Raw genomic sequence first — 23,576 nt, 5'->3', positions numbered from 1 at the left:
CTTGCAATTAGGTATCTGAGAAATAAATTTATTTAAAAGGATAAAATTTTATGAAGTTAGTATTTTCAATTTCCAAAGCTAACTTCTCTAAGGCTCTAAGAATGCAGGAATAGAAGCAACTGTCTTTCATACATATCTTACTTTGCTCAAGTGTGAAATTTTTAAACTGAAAATGGAATTCCTGTCAGCCTTCTTTGCATAGTTAGTAACTGTCTCAAGAGTTTTGAATTGTTTGGATCTTCAAAACTTGATAAGCACTTGATAATTTTTGTCTAGTTAAGTACAAAACCCTTGCAACTAAAGCAGCTAATGTTGTTTAGGGAAAAAAAAGTCTTTTGATAAAAATACACAAAGCCAAATAGAGTATCATTATATCATTACTTACTTTTAAATCAGTATTTCTGGACTACAGTATTTACCTGTTACTCCACCACATGACCAATACATATCATGTTTTTTCCAGCAGCACTGGCTAGGAGAACTTACACTTAGAAATAAGGCTGCAAATAAACTGGGTCATCATCTTTCCTTCCACTACTTTCAAACAGTTACAGTTTTTTTTAAAAAAATGTGAGTCAAAAGTGGATGCTGAAAGCTTATTTGCATGTCTCAAGGAACAACTGTAACTAGGGAGGTACACATTTTTTTTTCCTTCAAACAATTGTGCACTTTTTAACTTCATTACAAGTAATATCAAAATAACTGTTCCTGAAAGGGAAGCATAAAAAGTCTGAAGCAAAGAGTCTTCTTGTTGGATGCACTGGAACCTTTAAGCAGAACAAGTTAGTACCTCCACTGTTATCCACCTGGAGAACCACTGAACAGCAGCACTTTTGACTCCATCTCTCTGACAGAGAAGAAAGCCCCAAGAAAAGTACTTTCTGCCCTCAATATAGAGGGGTGTGCTCCTGAACAACTTCACAATGCTGCCTTTTCATCTCCAACATCTCAAAGCTGGGGAAGGAAAAATAGAGAACTGCAAATACAACCAACCAATCCCCACTACCACTCAGAAAATTCTTAACTCCTGAAGGTGATTTTCCTCCTCCATTAAATGGGATTAGAAGTTCTCTTGGCTCATATTGCTGCCACAAAAGCCACTGCTTTCCAGAAACAAAGGAAAAGCTCATTCAGTCCTTATAGCAAGTGAAATAATGAGCTTAAAATGAGACTTCTTCAGCAAAAACCCCCAACTCAGCATCGTTACAGAAAGATATGGTGGACCCTTGCTTGGCCCAAACCAGAGGAAAAGCATTCTGTTAGTGTTCTCCAACAGCAAGGGTGGTGGTATTCCATTTCTCACTTACCATCCATCTTTGGAGGCGAGAAAAAGCACTTCTAGAGATGTTCAATACCCCACAGATGAAAAGTATTAATGGAATATGACTGCATATTAAAAATTCTTACATTAACTGTCTCTTCAGACCATATCACATGCCAACAAATCTCGGATCCGTTCAGTAGCAATTACCGAAATGAAGCATATTGGTCAAGTTACTGGTTAGTGTCTCTGATGTCCAACCCTCACAGGGTGTCCTGAGTGCTGTAATTTACAGATTTTACATACAACATGACTTTAACTAATCTGCCTGTGCCTGCACCTCTTGACTGTCTACCCCAGGCTGCAGCTGAAACAGCTGTAACCAATTTTATAGCTACAGTGCAGGGGGAAAAGGAATATACTCTGGTTGTGAAAATCATCCATTCTATGATAAAATATAAGTGTGTTGGATTCTTTAAAGGTTGCTACAGAGCTTACTTGAACTCATTGGTGAAATACAATATGCAGAGTCACAAGTGCATAACATGTAGAATAAAGTGATAACAAACTCACATTCTAATTATAAATCAGATGTAGGTTTTTCATTGTCAGCTGTTTCAGACCAATGAGTGCTTCAAACTAGTCTGCCCTTCATATGGTATCTTAGCCAAAAAGTTAAAAAGTAAATTCCAAGTAAGTTTTCTTGAACATATGGTAATTTTGTCTTAGTATTTGCAAAATGGTTGACCTATATTCTGTTCCATCCATGCAGGTTCAGCTTCATCTAGTGTCTTAGTCATTTTGAGGGTATTTGTTTCATATTTCTTAGAACATTTACCACTACTTCCAAATACAGGAAAAAGGTGGCATTCAAACTGCTGGGTCTTAGCTGAGTCAAGAAGCTTACTTTGTTTTTATTTCTACTCAGTTCATTTTGGCAGTTGAGAAAATTTTACGGACTTTAATGCTTTTGATGCCTTAAGTTTAGTATTCATATTTTCCAGATTCTGTTGTATATAACCCTGAACTTCATATAAAGTGTTAACAAGTTCTCTTCACAGTTCAGTTAGACAAAACAATCCTTTTCCAGCCTGAGAACCAAGGACACCATTGCAACTTTAGACCCAGAAAGTATAAACAAGAGCCAACTGAGGAGAGCAGTCTGGGAGGAGGGGACTTCATGACCTAAAGCTGTAATTGGACAATTAACCCCAATATGGAAATGAACCAAAACTTGTGTTTTGGTTGTGGAAACTTCTGAGTGTCCATCCATCTTGCATCTACCTTGGGTGGAGCCATGGCTGTGCTCTTGTTCTGCCCAAGGCATATCCTTTGAAGGCCTTTTCAATAAATATCTACTTTATTCCTTTAACACTGTCTGGCCTCTGTTCTAGGTATCCTCTCCAGGCATCACTTTTTATTCAGATGCTCAGTCATGGGAATCCACAGGGATTGGAGATGTAAACTGGAAACTCACTACCTCATTATAGAATAAGGATGAAACACAAGCTCGTTTTTCTTCTTAGTGCCAAACCACTCTATGAATATCAAACATGTCACACCTAATCCCTTCTATTAATAATTGTGAAAGACACAGAAGAAGGGAAGAATATGCTTAATTATGTAGTATTTTGCAGTAACAATGATCTTGATATGCAGACCCTATAAATATGAAGAGACTAAATGACAATGGCAAGATTTCTAAAAAAACCTGCTGTTTCAATAAAACTGAAGGAGTTTTCAACTGGACAACCAAATAGACAAATTCCACAAGTGACAGACATGCAGATTATTATGAAAAAATTCTTTACTCTGAGGGTGATGAAGCACTTGCAACATGTTGCCCAGAGAAATCGAGGATACCCCAGCCCTGGAAGTGCTCTAGGCCAGGCTGGATGGGGCTTTGAGCAATCTGATCTAATGGAAGGTGTCCTTGTCCATGTCAAGGGGGTTGGGACTGGATGATCTTTAAGGTCCCTTCCAATCCAAATCATTCCATGACTCCATGGTTTGACAATATGTACAAGTACATAACAAATACTGAGGAAGCTGTCCACAATCAAGTTTAAATAACATTATCAAGAGAAGTTCTGCAGCTGCAAGCAGAGACGTGGCAACCAGCAAGTTTAGTACTGGCTTTATCAGTACTGCAGCTGAACTAAACATTCCTTGCCCAAAGATCTTGAAGGTCTGGTTGGTGTGAAGAAGAGTACTATAGCAGAAACATCTGAAGGAAGGAGGACATTTTGGAAAGCATTATGTTAAAAAATAAAAGAACTTGCTGATTTCAATGTGATAATGTCCTTTTATCTCTGCTCTATTATTGCTTTCACATTCTTCCTCAAGAAGAGAGGCAGGCCTTCTAAGATAAAAAATATACATTATCTTTTTCCCAATTCTCATCTTGCCTGTTACTTGGATAACAACCCACTTCACCAGTTTTCCTTTTTCCCTTGGAATCTCTTTGAGAAGTTAAGGGGTATTTCTAGTTCCTAGTCAAATTTACAGCTGTATTTTGAAAGGCAGTCTTCTGAGGCAGAGAAGGGTCTAAAAATTTACCCGAAAACCTCCTTATCTGTTTACCGTGAGACACAAAGAATTAAAATAAACTGAGTATTTCTTTCCATACAGCCTTCCTTAAAGAGAAATAAATGTTCAGTTCAATAGGGCATATCTGACCAAAGTCTTGCAGCACAAAACAGACCTTTATACTGTTCTTACAACTCCAAGAGGCAACATACGCCTCAAACTGACACTAATGAATACACCTCTTTTAAGGAGATACTTGATCTGAAATGAGTTCCAACGACTAACGTGCCAAAAAAGCACAGATGTAGGCAGGACACGCATACTTCTTTATGCATTTGCCTGTGGAGTCAAGGGTTTGCAGTACAACTAGCAGTAGTATCCAGCTCAAGAATAATGGCTACCAGCAAATTGTCACTCACGTAGCAACACGCAAATTCAGTATGTTCTCTTTCAGCAGACAATCTCTCCAGTGAGATTATGATGGATTATTCTACTAAATCTATCAAGACTTAAAGCTCAGATAATATGCCTTCCAAAAAGGCTGAATGTTATGCAGATTCAAAATATCAGATTTTGCTTTCATTTCTGTAAAGTAAACCTAAGATGATTTCACAACCCAGTGTGTTCATAACTCAGTAAGCCCATCACCCCCACACATTGAAACTTTAACCCATAATGCTTCATTTGTTTGCATACATGCCAAATACAAACAGTAACTTCCACTAATTCAACTGAAATGCCACACTAACTCTCTTAATATTTAGTTATTCTTTAGAAAAGAGTTGAAGCATTCTGGGTTCACCACTTCTAGGAGCTTCATACTTACTTTGACCAGGTCTGTAACCTCCATTTTACATATTTCTCTTCTATATATAAATAATGTATGTACAGACACATCAATACACATGTATATACAAACTATGATCAGATTTGAGACAGCTCAACTTCAGTAAATTCAGCTAGTAACACACTACCACTTTCTAAGAAACATGTAAGTAATTTATATCTGAACAAATGACACACTTAGAAACTGAAGATATAATGAATTGGCTTGCCAGACATATAAAAATTTCTGAAATATATCAAGACACCTCCATACCTGTACTGTATAAAAAACATTTCGCTCAAAAACATTGCAGAGAAAAAGGTGTATTTTGATTTGTACTCTCCCCATTCAAAGTTAGCAAAAAGTAATGTTTACATTATTTCAAGTATTTCACTCCTAAAAATGGCTTGTTGAAAGATAATACACCTATGAAAATATTTATGCCAGAATTATCAAGCCTGGAACTGATACATTTAAGTAAACGCCCCAAATACACAACACAAAGGACAAAAAACAAATGCAGTGCAACAGTCTTGAATCACTCTTACATGTAAAGTTTCCTACAGTAAAAATAAAGAACTTCAAGAATGAGACAGCATTAGAAATAAGAGAAGACACACAGAAAGGAAATGCATATTTCACAAAAAAAAAGGGGAAAGAAAAACAAAGATGATATGGACTAATGAACATTTACACTTCTAAAGAAAGGTCAGCATTTAAATGTGTTTTCTTTCTCCTCAGGTAACAAGATACTAACAGGAAGCAAAGGCAGAACTCATTTTGTGCAGTTCTTTGGAAAGACAGATGCAGCATCTGGAAGAAGTGACTGGGAGGCTGGGCTTATTTCCACCCTAGTCAATAAGGAAGATCAAATACCTTTGTGCTTGTCCCGTTTATGCTTTAGCGGTGCTGGAGAGAGTCTGATTCTGGCTAGAGCCTGTTCTCGATGGTTCATAAAAATAGGACCAGGAATTACAAGGGGGCCTGAGGAGAAACATTTTGCACATGCATAGGAAAGCTCACAAAATGGAAACAGTATGTTAAACAAAATTCAAATTAAAAGCAATGAAAAAAACAAAAAAAAATAATAATTATAATCTTGTTTTCTTAAATTCAAAAGACCTTAAAATACAAGAAAGTTGCCATTCCTTGATAAATTATGTGAAAAAAACAACAAATATCCCATAGTGATAGTTTTACCTGAATTTCTATGTATGCAACTGTACTGCAAGCAATGGAAATATAACTCACACTAGAGTAAAATTTGATTGCAAATACCCATTACTGCCTTTAAAAGACAAAAAGAATAATTATCATCCCTTAAATTGTACAATATAACATTCAAAATACTGATTTGAAACAAGATCATAATATAAATGCTAAATTTAAAAATGACCACCATAAACTTGTTTGCAATTACTATATTTAAGATGCAGAGTTATAACTTTTAAAGAAAAAGCTCCATGTTTTATGAAGAAAGTTATTCAAATCATATGACTCTTATCTACTTAGTAATTTTGAAATCCATTTATTTTGAAAATATTTTTCCATCTATTTAAAGGTCTTCAAGAGAAGATTTGATTTAAAGAAAGCAATGATACATGCATTTAATTTTTTTTCCAGACTGCTTTTTCTTTTTAAAAATCTAGACTTAGGCAGTGAGGCCCTATGCTTAACTGAGGCTGAGTATAAGCAGGTCATGGACAAGGAATTTGCTTCTTAAATCTGTGTTTCTCCTGTTTTATAGGTTAAGCATGTCATCAAGAATTTTTGGACACTTCTTGCCCTTTCAGAAGTCAATTCAATGGAAATCATGAATAAGAAGCAACTAATTCTGCCAAGTGACACTCAGTTCCAGAGGTTCCCAAATCCAGCCCCTCCATAAAAGTAAACAAAAACACCCCCTCAAACCAGCATGTTGTGTTATAAACCACTTATGCAATATATAGAATAAAAATATTCCTCCTTTTTCTGCAAATTCATTGATACTCTCAATTCCTTAGCTGAACTTCATTACGAAGACAGTGTAGGTTAACTTTTAATAAATGTCCATTGCATCAGGCTTTCAGCTGTCAACTTTATACCATCACCTCCTTCACTAATACTAAACAGCATGGATAGACATTTAAGCAGAAATCTTTAGATTTCTTTAGATAGCTTTAGAAATTTCAGATGAAGAAACTTTCTTCATACCGAGAAGCTCCCAAATTTTAGTATTTACTTAGAAAACAAAATTAAAATTGTTTTAAAAATACACTACTGTCTAGCTTAGAGGTTCAAACACATGTTAGATAATATAATGGCCCAAAACTTCCCAAGTGATGTTTCTTTCGGTACACAGCATAGAATTATTATTTTTGGTCTACTGTATTTATTTGGAATCTATTCCAGAGTAGATCCTCTTGCTAATTTCAGAGCTCCTTCTCCTAATCAAGGATCATCATTTGCTTTTGATTTACCTTCATCTTGCAGATTCTTCCTTCAATTGTCTTGCTGTTGTGCTCCCCCTTTTCAGTCTCCTCTGCATTCAAACTTCCATTTAATAGATACATTTTTGGTAAACACTACTTTCTGCCAAACCACATGCTATATTTAATATTCTACTTTCCAGAGTTTAGACTTGCACAAAAAGTTACACCACATTTTGCTTTTTACCAAGTGAGGCGATATAGTGAGGAGTATCCTGAGGCACACCAGGAAAAGGCAAAGGGGGGAAGAGATGAATGACAAGCAGATTATGAAAGCTAAAAATGTCTGAAGGACACATGATAGTGAAAAGGTGAATGAAGAACATGAGAAAATAATGCAAAGGTAGTGGGACTTACTTCCTGGAAAGTTTCAAATGAAATTAAAATCTGAAGAAATAGAGAATGGACAGGACAACACAGTACAAGTGAAAGTCAGATCAGCAAAGTTGCAAAAACAGGTGCAAGGACTGCAAAGAGTGTGGCTTAAAGAGTGTAGATTTAAAATATTTATGGGTGGCTGAATGATCTCTAGATAACTTAGGCAAACATTCTGAGGTTCCAAAACATGCTTGCACAACAAACAATGCAGGGAACGAGATACAGCCTTGAAGGCAGCCTTTGGCATTTTAATGCTAAGAGCAAAGATAACAGAAGAGAATTTCAGAAGGACAGAAGGAAGTGCAGTAGGGTGAGCAAAAGAACTACAGATTTGTAAGACAGAGGATGTTTAGTAAGCATAAGAGGCTGTCAGCACCAGCATGGCACTAGTACTCAGCTGCCAATAGTTTCCAAGCTACTCATCTGAATCACACTCTCCTGGTCAACATGACAATTCTGTGACAATCTAACCTTCTCAACAGTGCAGCATTTATCTTTGCTTCTGGATATTCCTATACACTCTACATTCACCACTGTGTAAAGAACCTGATTCCAAAATAAACTTAAATGCAATAGATTGTTATTTCATAGTAATTTGTACCCAAATCCATACAACACATCTGTTATCTACTTTGGCTTTTTGTGCATGCTAACTCTGTAAAATGATCATAATAGGATAGGAAACTACAAAAATTAAGTAAAAATCTACATTTTGATTGCATTGTGATGTCTGCCTCCTTGGTCATCTGCTGGCAAGGTGCAAAGTACCTCCCTCTCACTCCAAAATAACACAGGCAACAAAACACTAACTATTCATGGAAACTGTGAATTGCTTTCTGCTTACATCTGAGGTTGCCTGTACAAAGGGAGTGAAGTTTAGGTGCTGAGAATATTCTGGTGGAACAATCTAGTAATGCATTAGATCCTGACTTTCATTTGTTAAAAAATGCCTGCAGAGTTTTATTTCAAAAACTGTTTCAGAAGCCTCTAAGATAGATCTGCACAGGGAATAACAATCTATCACTTGTCTCTACTTTAGAAGATCAAGTGACAGAGATAAGCAAAGAGGAGTCACTGGTGGACTACAGAGCTATTTTAAATCAGCTGGTGTATAATGTAAAATGACATTTGTTCTCTCTCTTCACAGACTGTTTTTCTATAGCTGAGCTGAGATGCTGAACAGCCCTAGCTGAAATGTCAAGACTAGCTTTCCTTCCTTGGTCCAGACTTTTCAAAATGGACATTATTTCAAAGGGAATTCAAAGCATTAAAACAATCTATTTAACTACAGAAATGACTTCATTTTCTCCAAACAGAATGCATTTATTAAATAATGCAGTGGACTTCAGAAAAATTTATACAATTATTTCATCCTACATGCTCTTAATATGCTTTGGCATGCTTGGTCATCTAAGTTCTTAGACACAACTATGAAAGTTTAATATTTGATTTTATATAACACATACTTTGATTTCTTCCAGTACCTCATCCTAAATGAATGCTATTTGGCAAGCTGTGATCACAAGAGACTGAAATCAGTTATCTCAAATGCTGACTTCTGCACCAGTGCACTGAACACAGCAGGCTACTTGAAAAAATAGTACATGATGACACATACATACGGAAAAGTGATATAAATTCAGGTTGCAGAGCTAAGTCCTAGGTTGGATCATACCCTCTGTTCTAAAAACCTATTTTTGGCTTCTTGAGAGAAACCAAGCAATTCTTGTGGGGGTGTGTTTTTGTTATTGTTTTTTTTTTAATAATAAAACAGGAAGATAAAACCCTAATATATGAAATTAGTAATCTCAATAGCTCAAAATGTTGCAAATTTTGAACAAAAGTATTTCAGAAAATGGAATTGGAGACAAATGCTTCACACTTCAGTTCCACTAGAAATGGAAAACATTATAGTGAAATAATGTCCCATTATAAAGCCTTAAAGGAAACGAAATTTAATGTTCTTATAAGGCAGGGCTAATAATTATGGTGCATGTAAAAAAAAAAACTTGTATTTTCCAACTGTGACTAGCAATTTACCATTAGGGCATAAACATTAATGGAGAATGTCATGTGCAGGTACTAAGGTTAATTGCAGTTTGCTTCTTTTGTTCAAAACATTGAAAATAAAGACAGGATACATGTGTCTTCCTGTAGCCTTAAAGCAACATTTAAATTGTAAATCAGGTGTAGAAGAAAAATTAAGGCCTTTTAAAGGGGAAAAAGTGATGCACACTAGCCAACAAAAGCATGCAGGGCAACATGGGAGTAATAAGAATGAGATGGAAGTAAGTTTTATGATAACCTTAATTTTGACCCTTTCTTCTTTCTGAATAGTTGACTTCATATGTATTGTTAAATAAATATAAAATATGCATTTCCACATATAAACACATGAGGTAAATGAAAACAGCTAATATCAACCAGAATTGTGTCACGCTGTCTACTACAAATCTGACTTCTGAAACTATAATAAAAATATTTTTACTTTAAACATCAGTTTTAGTAACAATAATTAGCTCTTTCAGAAAGGAATAATGGACACAAGTGCAACAATATAACTTCATAGAACAATACCTAATGGTCATTAGGGGCAAAAGCCTACAGCATTTTTTTGAAAGCATTCAGAAAAAGTCATGTGTGAGTTCAATATTATTTCAAGTGAAAATGTAGGGTGTTTTCAGTGGTTTTGGTTTGTTTAAAGAACATTGAAACAAAAGTAATCCTGAAAGCATTAAAATAAATATTTAACTAAAACCATAAAAAGAAGCTGTACAATTATTTAATAAGTAATATTGCACTTAAGATTGCACTCGTACAGATAGTTCCACAATGTATTTAGGTACGTGTTGAGCAATAAACAGACGAACAGATTCCAAGCTCTGAGTGACTTGTGCAGATGTTAAACAGATTTATATGATACTTAGCCTACCATGGTAAAACTAATCACTGAAGTAACTGAATCAGTTACACTTCAGGAAAATGAAAAACTTCCCAAATCTAGGCAGCCTCAGATTATATTGTCTTAAAACAGAGCAGCTTGGACTAAAATAATCAATTTCTGTGGCTTCTTTGTTGTTGCAAGTAGAATAAGACAGATGAAAATTAATTTTCCTCTTCTGTAAGGGCATCAAAAGTTAAACCTCACTTAATTACACACCAAATCTGCATCTCAGTAATGATCATCTAGAGGTTTTTACATCATAGGCTGAGGAAGTGTAGTAGTGAAATACCAGTGAAGCATGAGACCATTTATTATGGCTGTATTGAGAACCATTTCTGTATTTTTTAGCTTATATAGTTAAATATAGTTAAAAAAGCTATTTTAACATTCTCATCACCTTCTGAAAAAAAAAAAAAAAAACAGAATTATCTTCAAGTGATAAATTGAAAACTTTGACTATTCCAACTTCTACTACTTCAAATACCAATCTGAAAAAGTAAAAAGTCTCATGAGCAGCTTTCAAGATTAGCTCGCACAGAAAATGCTAGTCTTAGGTTCATTACATTAATTGCACATGTGGCCCACAGATTTCTGTAATCCATTAAGGCAATTTAATGCCCCATGATGAAAAAAAATAGCTTCATAGGACAGAAAAAATAATTAACCATGTTCTGAACATTCTAACACACAAAACTTCCTCAGAAACTGCCACAAAAAATAATGAAGTGTAACTATTTGCATATTCATCTCTCATTACTCTCATCAAGCCCCAAACCAGCTTGAAAAACAAAAACCACTTCACTATATGGAAAATCAGCTCCTTCACGTCTCACCAGAAGAACAGAGACAGTGAAGAGCTGAGACAATTCCACCAATAATTATGCTGAGATATTATGATTTAGCATAGAAGTTGTGATGAATACAGCTGGCTTTATTTCTCAGAAGGTCATACACCCAAGTCAAAAATGTGGAATTGATTTTGAGCCCTCTTCACTGCTTGTCAGTCACTTGTGTGCAGAAAAGAGCAAAGAACTATAATAAATATTTTAAATAGTTGATTATCCCAAACAAACACTTTTACCCACTATTAATTTAAAGGATCTATTTTTTTCCCCACTAAAGCAGAACTTCTTTCTTGAATACAGCAACATGAATAACCAATTTAAAACATAAAATTATTAGCTGGTTACAATTCCATCACAAATTATAGTTTGTGACTCATTTCAATGTAAAAAACCAAAGAAATCTTCAGCATAAGCACTTCAAATTTCTAAAGTTTCTTAGTGTGCTGCTGCTGAACAGCATGTATACAGTCCCTTACAACAGTGGCAGGCGACTTGGATCATGTGTGAGAAGTGACAATTGCTTGTGACAATAACATTGAACCACGTCATTGATACTGCAGCTATTAACAACTACTTCTACCCAGAACATTCAAATTCAGGGTTAGCATTTTCAGATAAATGCAAATAAAGATGAGCATTCTTATTTTCTTCAATACAAGCCACCACAACTGATTTTGTGAAGGACTTAAATGACTGTCACACCTGCAGACATAACTATCACTTTTTGCTCTTAATTCGAGTAGACCCCAAGAACATATTTTTGTAACAGAAGTCACTGTAACAGGACTACATCTGGGGCTTTGGTAAAGAAGCACAAACAATTAGGCAACTTAAAAATTAGTATAATCCCAGCACTTTTGCTCTTACACCTCTCTCCTAAACTTTAGTCCTATTTCAAGACATTCAGTGGGCAAATGGGTAAGAGGTTTCTTTGTGATTTTTTGTTTTACTTGTATAACTGTTTTAGGAATGAAATATTGCTGTATTCTTAAAGCTTTCACAGTCCTCTTGTTTACAAGACATTCCAGATTTACTGAAAATATTTGCATTGAATAAAGGTCACTAATTGGAACTAAAGAGTGTGCAGTATCATTCAGTGATGGATTCTATTCTTGACCATCCTAAACTATGCATGCTTTGTTTCTTATAAAAGAACAAAAGACACACATTAACACACTAAATAACCCAGAAATCATAATCCTGACAAACTAAACACTGTGTACCTTAAGGAAAGGCTCTAAAGAGCTGGTCAAGCCTTTAACTGACTAAGCAGCGTTTTCAGAAAATTGAAAGGTTGCAAGTTCTCTTTGGATCTCCAAACAGCTATTTCATTAGCATGGATTTGTTCAGCTACATATGCACTAGAACTCTTGGAAAAACTAAGCAACAAGTAACCAGACAGTCCTTTTAACATTGTTATAACTATATTTTATCAGACTGCAGAACCTTTTGCACAAAAAAATCTAGATTAAATGTTCTCATTCTCACTTATGAAAAAAGTAGCATTGTAAGAGTTGTCAAGAATGGTGCTACTCTTTACAGCAACTCATTAATGAAAAACAGCAGCATTTGGATGGAGAAACAAAAAAACTCCTTAATCTGATTATGCAAATCAAGATTGATTATAAAATCAAATATTAATACCTGATTATATAAAGCAAGATCTCTACGTATTTGTGAAACACTGTTCCCAGCTCTATCACAAGTCATTCTGAACCAAAACAGGAGACTAAACTCCAACCCTTCCAGACTGGCATACCCACTACCTCCCACAGCCACACAGGTATGGGATTTTAATGCTCTTTACAATGTAACACAAATGCATGCAACAAGTTGGACAACACTACCTTTTTAGCTACAGTCCCTGTACAGAATCACAGGATCAACTAGGTTGGAAAAGACCTTTGAGTCCAACCTATGACCGAACACCCCCATGTCAACTACTCTATGGTACTAAGTGCCTCATCCAGTTTTCCCTTTAAACACCTCCAGGGATAGTGACTCCACCACCTCCCTGGACAACCCATTCCAATTCCCAGTCATCCTTTCAGTGAAGAACCTCTTCCAAATGTCCAGCCTAAATGTCCCCTAGAGCAGCATAAGACTGGGTGTCCTCTCCTGTCACTGGGAGAAGAGACCAATCCCCACCTGGCTGCAACCTCCTTTCTCCCATACACCAGTAAAACCAACCATAACAGTACATTCCTGCTACTATGCAAGTGATCTTTTTTTGCTTTTTGAAACAGATGGCATACAGAAGGGATAAGCTGCTCTGGTTCTACTTCTAACCACAGAAATAGAAGCAAATGTAAATTTTTCTCTGCCACTCTTCTTTTTCTTTTAACTGAAATTTACCTCCTATCTCTCTCACCACTGATGGGCTGAACAGCAGTACCTTTCAATAATGCCTGCACATTTAATTAGGGTTCAATAAAAAATTGTTAGCTGCACCCAACATTTGCCAGTAGCATGCAGCATCTCTGACATGACATAAACAAAGGCATTCACTCTTCACCTCACAGCTAAAATTAGCCACAAAGATGCAAAGAAAAATAAATATTCCATCCTCTTCCATATGCATAGGCAACTACAAGCTTTCTCTTTCTGGCTGCTCCTTATTTGTGGTTAAAACCAGTAATTTCTTAATGCTAATGAAATAAAGACAACTGACATCACAAGAATCACTGGCACGTCTAGGAAATAATTTGGATTACAAGGCACATTTTGTATTAAAAAAAACCCAGTATCTAATTCATAAGAGAAAAATCAAAGTGGTATTTACTAAAACTACAGTAACTTGAATGACCATATATCCTAGTAAGTTATTCCTCTTCTCAACACACAATAATCCTAACAACCACATCATCATGCTTTACAAAAATATTACAGTTTACATCAGTCTGAATTTCTCATATTTAATTTGACAAGACACTGAGGTATCTTAGAACATGAAAAGTAGTGAAAAGTTCTTGAGGTAGATTACTCTTTGTGTGGAAAATCAACAATGAGGTAGATAAAACATAAGAAAATTTTCAAACATTGCAGTGGTGCTTTGTTTTTTTAATTCAGTCTGTGTCAATATTCTCATGTTATGCAAATACAGAAAAGTTAATTTTATAAAAGACAATTCTGCCTATCATAATACAACAGAAATTGAATAATTTATTATACTAATTGGATAATTCATATAATAGGTACATAGCATGAGACAGGCTCATAGTCCTTCCTTCATCTAAATATGTTTTAGGATCTACATTTTAAAAAACAATCATTCAACTAGGAAATGGCAAAAAAATAAAAACTCATCCGTGAAAGCAATATAAAATGGTCCTTTCATCATTAAAATTCTGATTGTTATGTGTAGACTTCCTTAAACACATAGATTTTCCACCATTTTCTAAAAGCAGGCTACATAACAAACTACCTACTTAGGACCTGACCGAGTTTGTACAGGCTCACTGGAGGAAGACTTCATTCTTAGAAAACAGACTCAGACGTTTCTTAAGCTATTCAATGCCCTTCTTAATAAATCACTCACCTCTTCCTTCTTCCAATCTATGTCTCCTGATTACACGCTGCCGCTTTTCTTCTTGTCGTAGCTGAAGGTGTTCTTCAATATTAACTCCAGGAACAGGGACAGCTAAATAGATTAAGAAAATAAAATATGTAAAATTATCTTTAAAATTGTTGTGGTGGCAATAAAGAAGTAAAGTAAATGAAAACTGAAAACCTATTTACTAGCTGCTCTTTATATGGCCCTGACAATAAATAAAAAAGATTTAAGTAAATTTGGAGGAGTTCTAAGCTTTATCTCCTAATTTCCTGGTTTTCATGAATCTGACTATTCCAACATCACTAAGTAGTACCTAGGCAGATACATATATGTAGTTATGTGTTGCCATGGTTATCTCCATTCTCCCCTAAAAAGTTTTAGACAGTATTATTAAACCAAGTCTGTGATTGTTTTAAAAGGCTTTACATGAATTAGCCATGTTTTAGTTTAAGAATGCTTAAATCCTGATAAAAACACTATAGAAAATTTTTCAGGATATCACAAAGAACAACTTTGTAGTATCAACATTAGTATTGTAACTGCACAGGTAACAAAGTGGCACAGGTGACTATAGTAAGAGTAAAATTCAATCTGCTGTATCACCAATAAATAAATCTGACTATTAAGCACCATTTTAACAATATTACACTAAAACTCTCCTGCAACAAAGTGTGCAAACAAATGTGCTGAACAACAATAGGGCAAAAAAAGAGGTGCAGTAAAAATGAGAATTGAAAGTCTTTCTGCTAATTTAGTATTACTTACCCAGCAAGAGATCTAAAGGTATCATCTCTTTTACAGCGTCAAGGATTCCTCTTTGCCTTGCTTCCTGGCCATCCAGTTCTCTAGCACATGCCTTGCAGCAGCCACACACAGCACAGCCTGACTCACCTGAGCCACAGCCACAGATTCTGTAGCAAACAGAGTTGCTTTATCACTATCTTTTATTTTTATGCATTACTGATGCCTTTAATAAAGATTATTACTTTGTTCTATCTGCGGAATGCAAGTTCTCCTCAGATAAACAGGAAGGACAGCTGGTTTAAATCCTGGCTGCTCCTGCATGGTGCCAGGATCATACACTGACTGTTCAATGAATTGACTTCTCAGAATTAATTTTCTTTCTTCAATTTAATGTACACCACATGAAACCATGAACAAGGAAACAATGAGCATGTAAAATGCTGAAGAAATAGTAATCGTGATGTAGTGGCCCTCTGCAGCTCAACTAAGTAACAGACAAAAACAACTTGAATAGCAAGATAAAAGTCCATCACAGGATGAAGAAAAATTATCCTGAGCCAGCAGTTCTGTCAAGAGACAGAAATTATATTGGTGTTCACATCCAACACCTTCTAGTACAGAACTACAGGCTAAAGCAAAAAAAAACAGTTTGCAAAACTGAATCACTTGCAACCACAAGCTATCACCAAAAATTTAAAACCATTTCTGATTTTAAAAGCACATACTACTATATATTTAGCTATAAAGTTACTTTAGATGGAATTTTAACTCAGTTCACATTCAGGAAGTGCTTTAGCCATCCATCTCACTGTACCACCCACATTCACACACGCTGCTTACCCTCCAGGTACTCTATCAGGACGCCCACTACTAACACAGCTGGCTCCATAGCCTGTGCAATCTCCACATACAGTGCACACCATACACTGCTCCAGCTTCCATTTATGCATGCCTGGAGGACACATCATTGATTTCTCATCCTTTTCATCCAGTTCCTCTTCCAGATCCTCATCCATTGCTGTTGCCATGTTCTCAACTCCAAAACCTAATTAAGATATTGAAAGAATAAATACTTGCTTTCTAAGGCCAACAGATAGGGTTCTGGTTATCCAGAGAGGTAAGGACAAGCTGGATAGGGCTCTGAGCAACCTGATCTAGTTAAAGATGTCCCTGCTCATTGCCAGGGGTTGCACTAAATAACCTTTAAAAGATCACTTCCATCTCCACCTATTCTATTCTCCATTGAAGCTCTGAAGAGCACTCACAGATCAGGTTTTAAAACAAATGACTAGGAATGCCCAATTTGCCTGCTCAGCTGGCACATGACTTTCTTGAAATCTCTCTGTGTATGGGTATGCTTGAGTTTTTTAATCATGTTGCATGTATTCAAGCTTTAGTGTTGGAATTACATTTTACAGCAAAATGTTTATTTTTTTTTTCAGTTCTGACATTTACCAGCATGCAAATGAAAAGGGAAAAAAAAAAAAAAAAAAAGAAGGTTCCATACCTTTTCCTCCCTGGCTCATAGAGCCTGTGTCTCGTCCACATTGTCCTTTATTATTTACTCCAAATGTCCAAACTTCTCCATTCTTCATTAACACACAGGTGTGAGCTTTGCCCATGGCTACTTGAGTCACAAAATGGCCTTTCAAATCTGTTACTAAACCTGCAAGACATAAAACACTTGGTGAAAAATTGCACTTTCTAGCCAAGAAGTAAACCCAGTGATGTAACAAAATTGATAGTAAATACAGACAATTAAAAAATTTACAACAAGAGAAAACAGATATAAAAAACAAGTGCTAGAATAAAAAGTGAGATGAGAACTAGGCCTAGGCCACTTGTCCTGCAAAAAATAAAAGGCCAAAAGCAAACCTAAAACTGCTGCAAATCACTTGTTTTGAAAAAGAATTCTAAAGGAGTCATAAAGCCATTAGAATTTATTTCATTAATATTTCACTTTAACTGTGGTGTTCAGGATTCCCTGTATGAGCAGAGAAGCAGATAAGGCCTAGTTTCCAGCAGCCTTTGTTTGTACCAAAGCACATCTTATTTCTGTGACTTTTTCCTGTGTGTGGCATTCTTGTGTCAGATTAACACAAGTTTGTATTTTTTCTTGTCCTTAGTGGAAGAATTACTTCGGATATTTATCACCACTGGTGCTAAATTATTTTACAGAACTTTCAGAACCTACCTTTTTCAACCCTTCTGTCATATTTGTCTGAATCAACAGAATGCCAGAAATACATTAGGAAGGCAAGAAACACACAAACAACATTTTCATGGACTAAAAACTTCCAAAGTAATTTCAATTACTTCAGTTGAAAAATAATTTAAAAGACCAATATTAACTTACTTGTACTATCAGAGTAAATGGCATCTTTTCCAAACATGTAGAGTTCTCCATCTTTGGAAATTACAGAACTGCTTCCATTATTGCACGCTGTAGATATGACGATCTTTCCTTCCATTTTAATAATTTTTTTAGGCTTATATGGTTTGGATTGCCGTCTGCTTTTAGCTTTAAATAAATAAATAAATTACAAGTAAATCTAAAACTCCCAAACCATCACATGCATAATCACTAGTTTTCAGACCACTAATGAAAAAAACCCAAACAAATAATTAACTATCTGTACAATCTCCTGGTATAATTTTAATTGGATTATACAGGTTCCTCTCAAAAAATTCAATGGCAAGCCAAGACATGATTAGATCAGTATCTTTTAGAAATGATTCTTCTAGTATTTCAAACCACTTTAATTATTTTTATTAAACTACCACATCATCATCTACCATCTGTTTCCTAAAGTGAAGTATTTAATTCAATATTACAGCAGATCCCAGCTTCAGGACACTTAAAGTTCTCATCAATTGTCTTACAAAGTGTATTTCAACCAACACACATAACTACAGAAATCAAGACTAGGAAATGTGTTAATCTTATATTGATGAGGCATTTGTTAGTCCAAAGTTCAAATTAATTTGTCTTCTTTAATGTCTGAAGAATTCTGCTTGATTGAGCGCAGAAGATCTGCCTCTACAAGTTCTCATCAATGCACCTCCACCAGCCAGCAAAACACCAATTTCCAAAGCTCAATAAAACAATAGCGAAGAGGCAAAAGTTTGGCTCCACAGTTTTGCAAAGTTCCAAGCAGACAGCATGGCCTCTTGACCAAATTTACTACTGACTTTTCTTGGGACAAGTCTAAAATAATACCTCCACCACATAACCCAAACTGTGGTAAAACACAGATCAGATTCTGTAGCTGGGAGAGGTTTTGGCACTGTTTTTCAGGACTTGTGGTCAGCATAATCTCCAGCACAAATGGCATGCTTATATATTCCTGGAAAATGCTGGAACTTTTATTTTCAAATTAAAAACTCTTTAGAAGGCTTTTATCAACCACTGGTCAAGCAAGTGATGATACATACTTGATTCACCATCCTCTCCTTTACTAGCAGAACCTGTGAAGAATATGCTTCCATCCTCAGCAACAAGTAAGGCATGTGAGCCATCATGTCCAACAGAAAACTGAATAATCTTTGGAGATTTTGTGATTGGGAGTTCAACCCATTTGCCAGCTGAAGGGCCACCTTGTTTGATTCCAAGGCTCTGATATTTGCCAGTATAATAAATCTAGGAGAAAAAAGTTTATCAGTTTTAGTTATGCCACAGCACTTCAAGCTTACGTAATTCTCAGAGTTGCATTATTTTTAATCCTTTCATTTCAAAGCACGCTGCACTCTTCCTAACTTTGTTTATGCCATTACAGTATCTCTGTCCCAAACCCATCAATTTTGACTTAATGGGGGAAACATTCTGATTAGATTCTTAGATTAGATTGTTTTGAAATGTACTTTCTACTGAGCCATTGAGTGAGTTTTCATATATAATTGTTTGGCTAGATGAGTTTAACACACAAGAAAGAACCAAAGAAACTACTCAGAGGAAGCATTTAAAACACCTCACAAAAATGTCTGGTCCGTGTAAAAGCAAGATGGTATTATATCAATAAAATCAATTAAAAATAACAAATTACTACATATTTTAATATGCTTCAACACATTTGTAAAACACATCTAGTAAATCCACAGTAACCACTGACTGTGTAAATAACAGAGTAAGACATTTCACATGAACAAACAAAAAAATACTGATGTGAACTAAAAAGTTTCCTTTAGAATCATGCAACTCAACAGCTCTATAAAACTGCTGTGTCAACCTACGGGGACCTGAAGCCATTTTACATTGCATTACATATTGTATTTCCTACCTTAACAGACAACTTTATAGACCAAACCCAGGAAATTTGTTAATTTTATACTGAACAGGCACTTTTGTTAGTTGAATGATAAAGTAATCTGTCTCTCTCGATGCTGAAGAGTTCTATTTGATCAAATTCTAGTACATACCAAGAGATTTTCTTAAAAAATATTTACTCTAACATTTTCAACAAACTCATTGTTTGACAACAGCATGGCAATGCTTTCATTCCAACACAGCAATACAATTTTGAACATGTAATTAAGAACTATGTTTCTACAAGATAAATAGCATTAGTCTTTCACACTGAAATAGAACCACAGTAAGTAATGTAAAGAGTCAGTGACAGTATTTCTAAATTTCCGTGATTATGCAAATGCCTCAAAAAGTCTCCACTGAGCAGAACAACATATCAAATCATTAAGAATAGGTTTAAAGAAATCAATTGAAAAATTTGCATAGGGGAATCAATAATTTTCTAAAAGATCAGAAAAAAAATCAGGATGGGATTTAAATAAATTACTGTGGTCAGACTGTGTAAAGTTAATGAGGCGGTGAAATTTACAAAGGTGCTAACATATCATTCGTATACAGAAGGCAGTTTTGTTTCCCAAATTTAAACAAAGCCCTTCATTGCAAGACTGACTTCAGAAATTCTATAAATTCAAGTCATGGATTTCTATGGGGTTCCAACTATCTGTTTATGCTTTAAAATCACTATTTGACTTTTATGTTTTAAAGCTGGCTCTGAAAAATATATTTGAATACAGTTATAGACATACATTCTAACATACTCAAAAGCCAAAAAGAAATTATGGAAAATAATTATTAAATTAAAAAAACATAAATCTATTGGTGCAATTTGCTATTTACTACAGAATATTTTCAGTACCTTTCCACTAGCAGTTTTCATCAGTGCAAACTCTCTCCCAGCACCAAGGACAGCTGATTCCTCATCAAACCCTGTACCTGTGCAAGTAAGATTGCGTTAACTGAACAGTTTAACCAGGCAGTTTCACAGACCAGTCACCTATCCACCTCTGCTGGTCCATGGAGCCAAATAGGCCTTTTTTTTTTGTTCTGATAGAGCCAAAAGCAAGCTCAACAGAGCAAAAATATCCCAAAAAAAAGGCCAAGTGATACTTTTTCACAATACCTTCCATAAATACTAACAATTCTTCACCTCAAATTCATCTGCAAATGTGTTTTTCAATGTAATTCTTTCTCCCTTTAATCCAGTCAGTGTTCCTTGTAACTTGTTAACTTTGAGCCACAGCAAGGAGTTCCAACAGATTCTATGTTTTATAAAATCCAAGCTTCAAACAATTATATATTTATTATACAACTGAAGGAAAATACTAGAAAACCATGAACAGTACTAGAGACAGAAAGGTGGTTCCAAATGGGTGTATGGATTTGCCTCTGAGTCAAGTAATGACTGAATGGTTTCAAACCCCTCTCCATGTGTTTATTATGGAGCTATACCTTCCTGCACATAATAGAGCCAAAGGAAAGCACAGTGTTTAAGCTCTCCTGTTTGAATTACCAGTCTTGTTATTAACCTTCAAAGAAGAGAACTTACTGATAATGTGCAAATCTTTTTCCAGATCAAACAATGAGATGCCACAGGCATGTAAGCATTTTCTTGCAAGTTTAAGCTGCAGTTCTTGTTGCAATACTGGCTCAGTACTTGTGGCAAATATTCGCACTACAAAGCCATCCTGCAATAAATACAAAAATCCACTTTATACTGTAAAAGAAATTAACTAATTTAGTTTTCAAGTCCTAAGTGCATTGACATAGTACTATTTCAGAGTAAACGTCAGAGGACATACTGATAAAGTAACATTTATTATAACATAACATTTACTACAGAGAAGAAAAGAAAAAAGTGGCCTTCAGGACAAGCTGAAGTAAGTATCTGAATCCTCAAACGTATATTGAGTTCTATGAAAATGCTATGAACACTATAAAAATAGGAAACTGCTATAGAAATGTTACCCTTGTAACTATTTGCACCTATGTTTAAGCTCTGAACTTCTCCTAATTCAGAATCCAAAATTCTGTATGCAGAGTGACTGTGGTAAAGTGTAGCTAGAACAGTTTTCTGTTTAAAAGTGCAGAGTATCTTCATCTTGCCATGTTAAAAAAATGCCCAACAGTTGATTCTGTTAGGAGGGGAATGGGTTAATCCTGGTTTTTCTACACTTGATGCTTAGCATCTGTTGACAGCCCAATTTCAGCCCATTCCTATTTTACAGATTTCTCACTAACAAAAAACACACCAGAACTAAAAACGTAACTGTCTGCTGAAAAAAAATACAACTACCACTACAGTTTTGTCCCTAGTAGGAGCCCTTCTTTGAGCTTCCATAGCTTTGGCCAACAGGCAATTTTCACACAAAAATCAACTGGAATGTAGTGTATTTCCTATCTCTTCTAATAAAACTGTCTGAAATGCGCATAGAAGTTCCAAAGCAATTACAGAAACTCAAATCAAGGAAAAAAATTATCCTTAAGCTCTACAAAGCTTATCCCACAAAGAACCTGTAGAACATGTTAAAAAGACACTATTCAACATATAAGATTTTTTTTTCTTGAAAGAGCAATGGAGTTTTTCTTAAAACTTGCCTGAAAAATAAAGTCAATCACAAATCAAAGTTTTGTGAATAAATACTAAAATACTACATTTTAATGTGCTAATATGGAAGTTTCTCATTATTTCTAGTTACATAGATCTTTTCCTCACTTGTGTTAGTGAAGAAAATGCCAAACAAAGCAAAAAGAAAGCTATAAATATTGTAAAATAAAACCCACTTGAGAGAAAAATAGTTTACCCATCATTTGTAAAACTTACGTCTCTAGATGCTGCTATTTGATTAATATATTCTCCATCTGTGAAAAGGATATTCTGCCCTTCAGTATGACAATCTGTGACAGAAAAATGAAGTGCACTGCATCAGTTTATATTAGCATGCATACTCACACTAATCTCTGCTTCTGCCTAATTCATTCTCACTCTAATCAGATCATGAGAGTTCTATTTTGTCTCAAGTGAGATCATACCATTCTGATAATGTGTTATTTTACACTAAGATGTCCTGTCTCACCAAAAGCATGTAATTCTCCTTAGTTCCCGTAAGAGTTATTACAGCACTTTCCACTGTATGAAATGTGAGTGGTTACACCCCAAAATTGAACTGCAATAAAAAAAGCATTCACCTCTCACCTGTGAAGCACATTACAAACTATTACAACACAAATAAAATTCAAATTTTCCAGGACTATTAAATCTTTCTCCTTTCCCAAAGGACTATTATCTTCAAAGAAATGTTTCCTCAGTCCAGCATATAAAATCTACAGAAGTAAATGAATCATAGTTCTCATTATTTATCTCCTTTTTCACAATTTATGAATTTCACTAAACTATTAACTGAAAATCTAGGGGGTTTTTGCACTGCTGATGGAACTACTGGAAAAAATAATGATATCATATGGCTTGTGTTTGTCTCATTGATTACACACAGGAAAAAGATCTCTTCCAAAAATAGTACAGGACAGCCACTTTACACTCCAAATATTTGCTTCATAATCTGAACAAAGATCCAGTATTAACATTTTATCAAATAAATTTAATGCTAAATGAAGCACAGAAAATGTCTCTCTAGCCTAACCAGCAAGTTCACTGTTTTTTTGCTACCTAGCCAAAGCATTAAAAACAATACAGCTGAAAACACCCCACAGAAATCCATCGTTTATTT

General features: G+C 35.2%; 1 protein-coding gene across 8 annotated transcripts in view; it reads right to left on the bottom strand.

The window, feature by feature from the left end:
- MYCBP2 (MYC binding protein 2) overlaps positions 1–23,576 on the bottom strand; it is a 173,440-nt gene that overhangs the window by 106,896 nt on the left and 42,968 nt on the right. For 7 of the 8 annotated variants that reach the window (XM_021548051.3, XM_021548057.3, XM_021548055.3 and 4 more), the window contains exons 9-18: positions 22,673–22,746; positions 21,398–21,536; positions 20,708–20,784; positions 18,984–19,188; positions 17,905–18,069; positions 17,056–17,214; positions 16,389–16,593; positions 15,570–15,715; positions 14,790–14,891; positions 5,493–5,600 (exon numbers count right to left, since the gene is read on the bottom strand). In XM_021548051.3, the coding sequence (XP_021403726.2) occupies positions 5,493–5,600; positions 14,790–14,891; positions 15,570–15,715; positions 16,389–16,593; positions 17,056–17,214; positions 17,905–18,069; positions 18,984–19,188; positions 20,708–20,784; positions 21,398–21,536; positions 22,673–22,746 (1,380 nt within the window). The remainder of the gene's footprint in view (positions 1–5,492; positions 5,601–14,789; positions 14,892–15,569; positions 15,716–16,388; positions 16,594–17,055; positions 17,215–17,904; positions 18,070–18,983; positions 19,189–20,707; positions 20,785–21,397; positions 21,537–22,672; positions 22,747–23,576) is intronic. The other variant, XM_021548053.3, reaches the window with a different exon arrangement.

This window comes from Lonchura striata, chromosome 2, assembly GCF_046129695.1.
Source record: "Lonchura striata isolate bLonStr1 chromosome 2, bLonStr1.mat, whole genome shotgun sequence".
Lineage (NCBI taxonomy): Eukaryota > Metazoa > Chordata > Aves > Passeriformes > Estrildidae > Lonchura > Lonchura striata.
The sequence above is the reverse complement of the archived record's forward strand: the minus strand, read 5'-3'. Positions and strand labels throughout refer to the sequence as shown.